The 12,115-nt window shown below is 40.1% G+C and overlaps 1 protein-coding gene across 21 annotated transcripts in view; it reads left to right on the forward strand.

Annotated features, from left to right (window-relative positions):
• ANKHD1 (ankyrin repeat and KH domain containing 1) overlaps positions 1 to 12,115 on the forward strand; it is a 119,970-nt gene that overhangs the window by 71,150 nt on the left and 36,705 nt on the right. For 18 of the 21 annotated variants that reach the window (XM_074838767.1, XM_074838765.1, XM_074838762.1 and 15 more), the window contains one exon: positions 8,838 to 9,578. The exons of the other annotated variants lie outside the window; for them this stretch is intronic. In XM_074838767.1, the coding sequence (XP_074694868.1) occupies positions 8,838 to 9,578 (741 nt within the window). The remainder of the gene's footprint in view (positions 1 to 8,837; positions 9,579 to 12,115) is intronic. 21 annotated transcript variants of the gene reach the window in all.

The raw sequence follows: 12,115 nt of genomic DNA on the forward strand, positions 1-12,115 counted from the left end.
GAAATCTAGTTGGTCTCAGTGTTTCAGGACATGCTTCATGCATATCAGAGAAACTAATCTGTGATGTGTTGCAAGAGGTGTAGCAATCCAAAACGTGTCGTTGGGCTAATGAAGCATTCCTGAAAACTTTGTGCAAAGCCATTGGGTATCTCAGATCTTTAGGAGAAAAATGGTATTTTTGTGATAAGCACTGTGTGATCATTGTAGTGATGCCACTCTGCTACTTTAACTGCAATTGAGTCGATGCTCTTTGCTGAACTTCCATTCTTAACTTGTTATACATACGTGGCTTTAATATACAGACTTTCATCATTAGACTTCTTGGGAGATGAGGGGCAAAAGAGGGTGCAAATAAAGGTGTGTTCATTACTTCCATGGGTGAGGGGGGAAAGCAGTCTTAAGTTCTTGTGTAACAAAATTGTTTATCCTGGGAAAGATAAATTTCTTGCTTTCACAGCTAGTAGCCCCCTGAGTTTTTGTATAAATTCTTAACTACTTGGAAGAAAGAGAGGAGCTCCTAGCCTTCCTAACCTCAGCAGAGTCTGGTTTTTAAGGACCTGTCTTAGTTTTGCAAGAAATGTAATAGTAACAACATTTTTCCTGAAGAGTTCTTGGCAAGTTGAGTGCACAACTAGAATACACTTGTATGTTATTGTTAAGATTCAAATATGATGTGAGGTTTTTCAAGAGGAATTTATGGTAACTTTGAATTACATTATTATTCTTCAGTAAAGTAAGAAGGCGTATGAAATAGTTGCCATTTGAATAACTATTTTGGCAAAGGATGTAATGTCAATGTTTCGCAACTGGAAAGAGAAGCGTTTCAGAGCTGACAGTGGATCTAGAGAGACTCAGATAAAGGGGATCTGCAAAGATGGTACCCTCCTAAAGAGCTGAAGAAAAATCAGGTGAAAGAAGCCGCCAAATTAGTCCATGGACTGAACAGACCTCATCTCTTACGTGCTTAGGAAGGCTCGTTTTTAGCTCACCGTGTTTAGCACGTGTCCATTGTGTCCAGGTAAAAGTGAAATCCCAGAGAGGTTCAGCTCTTTGTGCTTTCATGGGGTGAGGCAGAAGATCCCTTCCTTGGCATTTTGTACTTGCTGCTGCCCTCGATTGAACGTGGTCAGGATTGCTCAGCATCCAGCAGCAATTCTGATACAGCAGCTCAACACGGAGAGTCTTTTGGCTAGAAAAACCAAATGTGCTGTTTCTGCAGGACCAGAGGGTGTCTCCTGTTTTACACTGCAAGGGGTGTAAAGCACAGTGGCTGGGATGCAGCTTTAGGGGCCCCTGCATCTCATTCCTGGGAGGCGAGAGGGTCTCGGTGCCCAGCACATTAAATGGTCCAAAGGAATGCTGTTGGATTTCTTCAGGAAATCAGCTGGTGTAGTAGTGTTGCCATTGATAATCTCATCTAGTCTGTAAATGCAAGCTAATGTTTAGTAAGTGTGGAATCTGAAGCTCCCAGCGGTGTTTGTGATTCTGCCTTAGTCTTTCACAAAGCATGCCTGGTGAGCGCAGTAGCTTGAACTCATGGCATAGTTTTAGAACATTATTGAAAAACAACATGCTACTGCAACAAGGGGGTGCTCAGAAATCTGTAGAAAGCAGCAGGATTGATTTCTTAGTCGAAATATTTGACCTAAAATTTCAAATAGTCTATTTTTGGAGGTTGAGTTATCAGTTATTTTGTAAGTTTTTCTCCAGGTATGTTTTACTTCATAGCTGATCTGAAATTGTGCTTACAAATAAACTAATTGGCCTTAACTGAGTGCTTAAAACCTATCAGCATGCTGTGATTAGACTTCTCCACTGTTGTTTTTAAGTGGGCAGTAACGTGCAGCATTTCTCATTTGGGGTGCATGGATTTTTACAATTCCACAAGACCTAATAGACTTAAGTTATTCACGTGAAAGCTGCCCACATCTGCCTTTGATCCCTGGGAAGAACATGAGAGTTCCCTTAAAGTTGAGTAGGCTTTTTGGAATCTCTAAGATTTTTGAGTTAGACCTTCAATACACAATATCCCCTGTATCCCTGTTCTAAATCTAACAGTCTGATGGTGTGGAGAAAGGAAAGAAAACCGACTTGCATGTAACTTCAGTAGCTACAAATTCAAATAAATATTTTTTACTATTTAAATATCTGGCTCTTATGCCTGATACTGAGTTATACACTGGCAGAGATCTTGTATGTTGTGTGATTTCAGTGAAGTAGAGACTAGGTTAACAGTAGAACCAGAAAGATTATCCTGTTCTCATTGAGATGAAGGCATTAAAAAAGCAAGCTGATATTCTTGCTTTTCCATTCTGACTCCTTTCAGTCTTCTCTACTGCACACTCTAGCTGCCTGTTTGTTGTTTCATGCGCTTCAACACCTTCTGATTAACTTTACTGTTTCCTCCGTATTTTCTGCCTGAGTCAGTAGCTGACTCAGTTATCCAGGATGAGTTACCAAGTGAAATGTCTCATGGCTTTCTAACTTTACTTTCTTAGTAGACTTAAAGACTTGTTATTCTTTTATGCGAATCTTTAGCAGTTCAGGCAGGTGGTTTAAAAACAAGACACATGTGTAGGTCCCCAAGAGAACAAGCATATAAAATCTTTTCATGGTGGTTTGTGAAATTCTGCTCCTTTGAAGCTTCAGTCACCTGCTTGCCACCGACTAATTTGATGACACCTTGGCCATTTTCCAGTTAGATACCGTCAAGCCACCAGAGGAAAGTTGGGAAGATGACTAAGATTGGAAAGTAACTCAAATTTTTGAATGTCAAAAAAATTGAGTTAAGTTTAGCTTGTTTTCAACCATGTAACCATTGCCTGTTGGATATCATTGAACCTATTCCCTACATGTTTTCCATGAACAGCTGCAGGAGTGATAAAGATTGACAGAAATACTGCATGGTTTTCAGGAGGAACGTAGTGAAAATACAAACTCATCTGATCATTTAGCCCTCCACAAATCTTCCTGTTCTTTTGAATTAAGTATGTATTAAAAACAATGTAGCAGATGAATTTACTTGGGAAAAGTAGGCTGGTTTTTTTGTTGCCCAGTTAGCCAGATTATATAATATTGTACTTTGCATTTGTGTGTATGTGTATTTACTGATTGTTTCCCCAGGTTCTTAGAGCCGAATTTCTTCCTGATATGAATTACAGTTAAACACAGAATTTTCATGAAATTACAATATTGAGCTCATCTTAGTCCTGTTGATGAGGCTGGTGATATTTCATTGCATACTGCAAATCTAACTCTTGACTTCTGAGTGAAATCAGATTTTTAAAAAACCCTGAAGTGGAAGAACAGTGGACAAGCAATTCTGTTAACAAAGCGCAAAGATCTTAGTATGGATTTATGCTTTATGTCATCTGGCTTTTGTGATGTGAGGAACAGATTGTGTCTGTGGTTTTGGTTGCTTTTGTGGGAGTTTGTTTTGGTTTCTTTTGGGTTTTTTTAAGTTCTATGTAATATTAGCTATCAGGATGACATTGTAATTGTCATCTTTTTGGAATTTAACTGTTTGGATTTGGATCCACTCTGTTTTCTTTAACAATTCAAGAAATTAAGGAGCTGTCAACAAGTCCAAGAGTTTCATCTAATAAAAAGTAAAGTATATTATAACTGTTTCAGGTGATGGCCAAGATGAAAAACCACTAAGCTGAAATGCAAGTTGTGGTGTTGACAGAAACTTCCTGAAGAGTATAATGGATTGTAAAAACAAAGTTTTGGTCTTTTTAATTTTCTGAAAAGACCTTAAAAATAAAGTGGTGATTTTTCTTAAAATTTGGTTGCTTGCTCTAAAATACAAGAAGTATCTGTCCTTGCTAATTCATCAGTTAGTGCTTTTAGGGTAAGATCTGAACTAGACTTTGTTTATGTAAGAAAATTACTTATGTACTTCATGTTTCTTGGACACTTCTTTGGAATAAATATCTGTCCTCAGACTTGCAGAGGACAGCACAAGTATCTGCCTGTGCTACTATTTTAAAGTACAAGGCTGTCATTTAGGTGTTAGCAAAAAAATAACATTGTCAATGGGGTCGATAAGTCTAGTTTTAGGTAGGTTTATTTTGGACCAGTAGCATCTCACCTGTGCTGCTCTATTAATTGTGAAAGGGCATGTAAATGATTTCTTTCTTGGGAGAAGACAACATCCTGTGCATTAGAAGTCAGGGCTAGAAGAGCAAATTCCTTGAGAATGATAAGCACTCAGGATAAAATATGGCGTCAGACTTGTTCTAGGCAGCAACCTTTTAAAGAGTGAATGTATTTTAAGCAAATTTAAATGAGAAGAGCTTAATTGCTTAGGAGAGCCACCAGAGAACTATAAATATGAAGATTATTTTTCCAAACTCTTGCTCACAGTGTCTAGGACTTGCAGCCAGAAGGCATTAAAAACTGGTAATGGTGTCCTCCCTGCTTATTACTGGGTGCTCACGAGACCAGTAGTGTTGATTGGGGGAGGCTCATCTGGGTGAACGGACTGTTGCAACTCAGCTACTTAGGAGATTATCTACAGTGTATGGGAGAAGTACAGAAGATTTCCATAGGAGAAATTTACCTCTCATTTCCTGGAGAGAATAAGAAGTCAGAGAAATGACTGGGCAGCCACGCTTGTGCAGAGTAGGTCTCGCCCTACTGTGGCTGGATGGTTGTGTTCAGAGGTGAGGTCAACGGTTCAATGTCCAAGTGGAGAGCAGTGGCTAGTGACGTTCTTCAGGGGTCGGGGTTGGGACTGGTCTGTTTCACGTCTTTGCTGGTGACAGTGGGATCGAGGCACCCTCAGCAGGTTCACTGACAGCACCAAGCTGTGTGGTGCGGTCACGCGGTGGAGGGAAGGGATGGGCCATCCGGAGGGACCTGGACAGGCTGGAGAGGTGGGACCGTGCAAACCTCGTGGAGTTCAACAAGGCCAACAGCAAGGTCCTGCCAATGGGTTGGGACAATCCCAAGCACAAACACAGGCTGGGCGAGGAGTGGATGGAGAGCAGCCCCAAGGAGAAGGACTTGGGGGTAGTAGTGGGTGGAAAGCGGGTTGAGCGGGGTGATTCTCCCCCTGTACTCCGCTCTCGTGACACCCCACCTGCAGTGCTGTGTCCAGCTCTGGGACCCCCAACATAAGAAGGACATGGACCTGTTGGAGTGGGGTCCAGAGGAGGCCACAAAGATGGTCAGGGGCTGGAGCAGCTCCCCTGTGAGGACAGGCTGAGTTGGGATTGTTCAGCTCAGAGAAGAAAAGGCTCTGGGGAGACCTTAGAGCAGCCTCTCAGTGCTTAGAGGTGGTCTACAGGCAAGACGGAGAGGAACTCTTTATCAGGGGCTGTAGTTGATAGGACAAGTAGTAACAGTTTTAAACTGAACCAGGGTGGTTTTAGATTAGTAAGGAAGAAATTCTTCCCTGTGAGGGTGGTGAGGCCCTGGCACAGGTTGCCCAGAGAAGCTGTGGCTGCCCCCTCCCTGGAAGGGTTCAAGGCCAGGTTGGACAGGGCTTTGGGCAACCTGGGCTAGCAGAAGGTGTCCCTGCCTGTGGCAGGGGGGGTTGGGACTAGATGATCTTTAAGGTCCCTTCCAACCCAAACCATTCTGTTCTATACCCTGAGTTGTGTGTGTTGGTCAAAAAACTGAAGACGTGTGTGGAATGATGGTAAAGGCTGAGTCGGTCAGGTTAGGGACCAGATCCTGTGGGAATGTAGAAATATAAAGCAGTTGGTGCTACGGTTCACAGAATAAATTAGGAAATGGTAGTTTCCTTACTCTGTGGCGTTCCTGGTGTGCCTATAACCACTCTGGGTTTTCTGTCAACCAAACAATTCTTTGTCCTGTAGTCATGATTACCTGATGGCAGGTGGTATTTGTGTAAAAATGTCTGGATTTCTTTGATCCTCAGTCTTATTTTGTACTAAACAAGTCTTCTAGAAGTGGCCAAAACAGTTGCTTTAGAGGCTAGATTGACTAATTAATATTGCTAGGTTTGATTTTGTAGTAGGTTGCCTGTGTAGAAGATTGATGCTCCACCAAAAAGATAAATGAACAAAATAAAAAAGGAAAGTTGAAGTAATTATGATCTGGCCTACGATCGGATTTTTAAGTCTTACTCCATTTACATAAAGTTGTGTCTTGTTCATATTTATTAAAATGGGCACAGTATTTTTCAGGACATTGTAATATAGAAGAGATTTGGATAAAACAGGAAATTGCTACTTTTAAAAACTTCCAATATTATAATATTATATTACAATGCTTACATATTTGAAGCTACCAAGAACATCTTCTCCCCCTCTGGTTTGAACCAGCCGTTCAGGTGTGCATGTCAGGTGTAGCAGATCTTTCTTCCTATCCCTCATCCTTTTCCAGTATCTCCAAGATCACAGGTTGCAGCTATTTTCTGACATGGAAAGGGTGATATGAAACCTGAAAAGTGGCCCTGCTAACTAATTAGAAGATGATTAAAATAAATCTCCATACCTCTTCTGAAACTTGAGAGTCCAGCTCTTCGCTTGCTGGTTTCCTAAAGCCTGTCTTCAGAAAGTGTCCTGACTTCTGTGGTCGCTCACGGTCTGAGCCTCTGTCTGGGGAGTGCTGCCTGCTGTGAGACCAGCCTTGGCTCCTCTGCCCAGTCCAGGTCTTGATACGATTTACTTTCTCTTGTGCTTGTAGAAGAGTTTTCCTGTGACAGGCTTGTTTTCTCCCCAGGTGGAACTTAGTTGAGAGGAACAATATTAGTACTTTATTATTTGAGGGTTCTTTGAACTGCAGCTTTTCTTTCTGACAATGATGGAAGCTGTCCAGAGCTGCCAGGTCGTGGGAATGCTTTGTGTTAGGATGTAAATGGTAGATACGGTAACCTTAGGAACAGCATTAAACAGAGCAGTGCAAAGGGTTCCCATCTTAGTTGCTTGTTAAAGGCAGGTTTAATTTGAAGTAAGGGTTCTATAACGTTTCTGCTACTTCAGCAGTGGAGCAGCTTAGTTTCAAAAGACACCTGTTGACTTTTATTAGTTTCTAGCAAAGATACTGACAAGCGTTTCAGAGACTTTTGGTGAGTGCAAATGTATTTTTCAAGAGTGGTCTGCAAAACTTATAATGTAAGTCACACTTTTAAAAATGAAAGTATAACTGTATAAACCCTGAGCACACTGCAAAGCCAAACAGCCAGCAGCTTAAAGCAGGGTTGAGCTAAATATCCATCAGCCAGCACAAAGCAAGTTATTGCTAAACTTCAGTCAAATTCTTTATTGTCTTCCAAGAAATTTTCTTAGGACTCACTTATGGCTCAGAGACAAAATAATAGTAGTGGTTGGAATAGGTATTCAGCTGGAACTACTGACCTGTGCAAGGCAGCCATGTAAAGTACTGAGCTGGAGAAAGAGCTTACTGAAGGGTGTCTGCAGGGTTTGTGGGATGCTGGGGTATTTCCTGGACTTAAGATTTTTGTTGTTTCCCTTAAATTTAGATATGGTTTGCTTTTACTCCAGAGAGTCTGGTGAAGGTATTCAGCACAGAGTTGGTTCGATTCTATTTTAATATTTGTTGTTTCTCTTTATAAGAGAAAATTCTCTTTTAAGAGAAAATTCTCACATTTGTTTGTTTTTCAATTAGTTCCTCAAAAAAAGATTAATTTCAGTGAGGTATATGTGACTCCTGTTTTGACAGCAATGCAAAATGAAGTCACTTGTGAATTTCTGTGAAGGAGGCCCTGAGAGAAATAAAATCAGTGTTTTAGGAAACTCAATCCTTCCAGAGCTAGTGACTGATCTGGAATTTAGTTCTTGCATCCAGATTTTCATTTAACTGTGTGACGGTTAGGTAACTTAAGCCATGACTCAAACTGTATATAATTTAAATTCCCCTTCTAATGATTAATTGTATGAGTCTGCTTTGTAAAAATTCAAGTTTTCTTTTTTTTTTTTTTTAAAGCTACATATATCACTGTTTGGGTATAGCAAATGACTGTTAGTGCAGCAAATTATTTGATTAGGCTAAAACCTTCCATGTTTTTAAAGTTTCTTACACTGAAGTAATAATGAAAATTTCAGCACTTAATAGATTCCTATTAGCAAGATCTGACTGGAGGTTTCATGGACGTGGCTTTTGAGAAAGCAGCCTTGGGTTGCTTGAAGGCAGTGAGCACTCAGAGAAGCACTGCCCTGGCTTGGTGTTCTTTGCTAGATTCATGTTGAAGATTATTTTTTAAGTCTTAATAGCGAGCAGAATTGTTAATTTGTTACTGGAGAGAGGGAGGCAAGCAAGCTGTTAATTTTGTCTTGGAACTTTTTAAAAAGTGCTAAAGCTTCAAAATGTATTTGTGTACATTGAGTCTGCACTGGCAGGAATCTGCTTGTAACGTAAAGGTGGAATGCTATAGTGTTTGGAGAAATAATAGTTCAAAATACTAGAGTTAGTCTTCTCTCAAATATAGACTACTTTTGCTTGTAATCTTGCTGTTGGAAGTTAGCCTTTGGAAAATAGTCTTAGTTTAATTGCTCTGTACACCAGAACGACTTTGGGAACTCGGTAAATTATTTAAATTGCCTTGTTCTTCTTGTTGATTTCACTTCCCAGATGCATTGTCATGTATGTCAGAAACCATAAAGATTCCTTATTCTTTAAGATTAAAATAGCTATGTTCAAAGGGGTATTAGGATCAATATTGAAAATTCCAGCTATATGCTTTGTCCTTTCTTGTCTTAACATGGAGTGTAGGGTTTTCCTTTTTGTGCTTTGACAGATGTGCAGTGTTAGTTCTAAAGACTTTTTTTTTTTTTGGTGGGTGAGAGGGGAGGTTTGGGGTATCTTCAGCATGGCATTTTTTCAAACATTTTTCATGTGCTTAGGTGCATCCAAGCAGAAGTCAAGTTCCCTGCAGGTAGCAGATAAGGACCTACTGCCACCTTTTCACCCATACCAGCCTTTGGAATGCATAGTAGAAGAGACTGAAGGCAAGCTGAATGAACTTGGACAGAGAATTAGTGCTATTGAAAAAGCACAACTTAAATCATTGGAATTAATTCAAGGTGAACCTTTAAATAAAGATAAGATTGAAGAACTTAAAAAGAACAGAGAAGAACAAGTACAGAAGAAGAAGAAAATATTGAAGGAGCTGCAGAAGGTGGAAAGGCAGTTGCAGATGAAAACCCAACAGCAGTTTACCAAAGAATATTTGGAGACCAAAGGTCAGACAGACACACCACTTCCCCTGCAGCAGCAGTGCCCACTTACAGGGATCTTCCCAGAAGTGGAAGCTGATAAGGGTCTGCCAGAGGATAACTTTTCAGGGTTACCTCAGGTTGACACAATCTTGTCTAAAGATGATGAGCAACAACAGTCTCCACCACCTGCTGAACAAATAGAGTTTGTCCCTATCCAGCCTTTGCCAGCACCGCAATGTAATTTCTCTGGTAATTTAGGTTATAATGGGACAGAGTCTCTTGAACTTCAGAAAGCATTAGGGAATCAGCAGAATGTAGGACAGCAGCAAATTGCTGGGCAGGGGCTCTTAGTTCAAGAACCAGACGGATTAATGGTTGCCACTCCAGCACAGACGCTTACCGACACTCTTGATGACCTAATAGCAGGTGGGTTAAGAAATATACCTATTTTTGCATTAATTTGTGTGCTCAGTTTCCCTCTCTCTCCTTCCCTCCAAAAACATCTTGGGGTTTTCCAGTTTGGGAATACTTGCTTAAGAATAAAGTTCCTGATTAGTGCTATTAATCCTAACAGTGACTTCCAATTCTAACATGAGACTTTTAAATATCTTTTTTCCAAAGTGTGAAACTTCCTGTACTGGAGACCTGTTTTAGCCCCTTTGGCTTCTTCTTTTTCCATGCTTCTTTAAAAAGCCTTATCATGAGTGATTAGTAGTGCCCATTAGGAATCCTGAAAGCATGACAGTTTTGTATCTTCTTATACTTCAGTGACTTTCTTCATTGTGGAGGCCATCTCTAGAAAAAGCCAAATTATTGTCACTTGTATGGACAAATGTGTCCCTCTCCTTGCCGCTCAAGGTGTTGCTACGGTTTAAACGCAACCTGGAATCCGCACACAACCGCTCAGTTCTGTAATGACTTGTGTTTTCAGAATACCCTCTAAACCCTGGTTGTGGTACAGGAATATCTGCTTGTTAGATATAACATATGGCAAAAATGTGTCCTGTTTATCTGGATGAAAAGCAATAACCCAAAGATCCTTCCATTTGTTGATAACTGTGTGAAGAGGAATGGAAGTTCCTACACGTTGGGTTGTGTGAATCCCCTTGTGAAGAGGTATCATTTTGGTTGACTTCATTTCATGGATTTGACTAGGATTGATGTTTGCTGCTGGAGGTATGTAGGATATAGCCAGTGTTGTTTGGTCTGTAGTTTTTTTTAATTTGGTGTTTTTCAACTTTTCTTTGCACCTTGTGTTTGTCCCCCAGCCCTTATTTTCCTGTCTCTGCCCACATCCACACCCATACCCCCCCTCCCCATAGTTACTGTTCATAGTTACTGTACATAGTTACAAGTTCATTTCAAAGTTGTAGAAATGTGCAGTAAGACCTTTTGCCAGCCATTCCTGTGAACTTTTAGAATGGTAACTGTATCAAGCTCATACAAGTCAAGACTACCTGCAACTTTGCAACCTGCCATGGAGACCATAGTTGGTGGAATAGTGTGGTGTGTTTGTACCAGCTCCCTTCAGCTATACAGTGTAATTCAAAGACACTCTCTTGAGTTATAGAGTGTCAGTCCCCCCTTTGCTGGCATGGCATGCCTCCCTCCCCCAACTCTACAGTGCTCTTCAGAGTATTCAGCCAACATTAAAACAAAATTACTCATGATTTAGTGCTGGAATGCGTGAGGCAGAAAATTTGAATGGTTAATGCAAAACAATCAGCAAGGGCTTAATCTTTGGAGTGGTTTCTGTTGCTGACCATTTCACATATCTAGCACAAGACCATGTAGTATATACCCTTTCATGGTTAGCAGCTGCATATCACATCCAGAATATTCAGTGCACCCAAAATGAAGAACTGCTGCAATCAGCTGAGTGCAAGAACTATGCCGTTTGGAAACAGATTGCACACTAGAGAAACTTTACCTTTAAAATAATTTTAAAAACCCTGAATAGATATTGGTTCATGTTCTGAAATTGTTTACTGGTTTTGCTAGGTAATTAAAGACATTTTTTTGCTAAGAAATTAGATTTGCTCATTTCAAAAAATGGTACAAATAGCATGCCTTTCTACAACTATTAGAAACTATATTTACAGAAATGCAACTCAGGGAAACTTTAGCTGTCGAATATCAGAGCTTCCTGCAAAAATGTATTGATGTTGCTTTATTGAAATATATTTTCTTCTGAAATTCATAAGTTTGCTTTACTTCCTTCCCCCCAAAAAATTGTTGGAAGAGAATTAGATATTTTGCTCACTTTCAAAATCAAGACTGTGTAAAAGAGTGACCCATGGAAGTTATCATCCTAGTCTATCTCAAATTTATATACATTTAAAAACAAACCATAGATCTACCTACTCATACTCCAAACTCCTTGATCTGTATTTAAAACGCACTTGACCTTTTTCCACAGACTTGCCCATTAGTCCTTAATTTTGTAAAGAAATTTTAAGCAATAGAAACTGTTACAAGAACTGATTTTTACGTGTGTGCTAAAGTAGCCAAATCAAATTAAGAGGCTTGTGCCTGGTGCGCAGGAAGTCTGTCTCTTAGAAAAGTTGTGTCCTCACACTCAGATGTGCCGATAAAGTGTCCCCCTTCATCACAGTACCACTGGTGGAGCTACAGTAATGGTGGTGAGTGATTCTTGGTTTAGAAGAGGTATGAACTTTTTTATTCCACTGAGTATTGCCGTTTGTATGGGGTCTACTTCAGAAGAACAGAAACGTTAAATCGGCTTTTTGCCCTCTGCACTGAAGTACCTTTTACTGTTGCTCTTACCAGTGGCAATGTAAGAGGCAAATTTTTCAAAACCTCAGTTGAGACTAGTTGTAAGGGAGAACCTGCATTTCTACAAAGCCTCAAGTGTTTATTTTGCTGACTAACTTAATTGTGACAACATAAATAAATGGAGTATTTATCTTGCCAGTCTGCTAGCATAATTTGTCAGCTGCTAG

Source organism: Strix aluco, chromosome 13 (genome assembly GCF_031877795.1).
Source record: "Strix aluco isolate bStrAlu1 chromosome 13, bStrAlu1.hap1, whole genome shotgun sequence".
Classification (NCBI taxonomy): domain Eukaryota; kingdom Metazoa; phylum Chordata; class Aves; order Strigiformes; family Strigidae; genus Strix; species Strix aluco.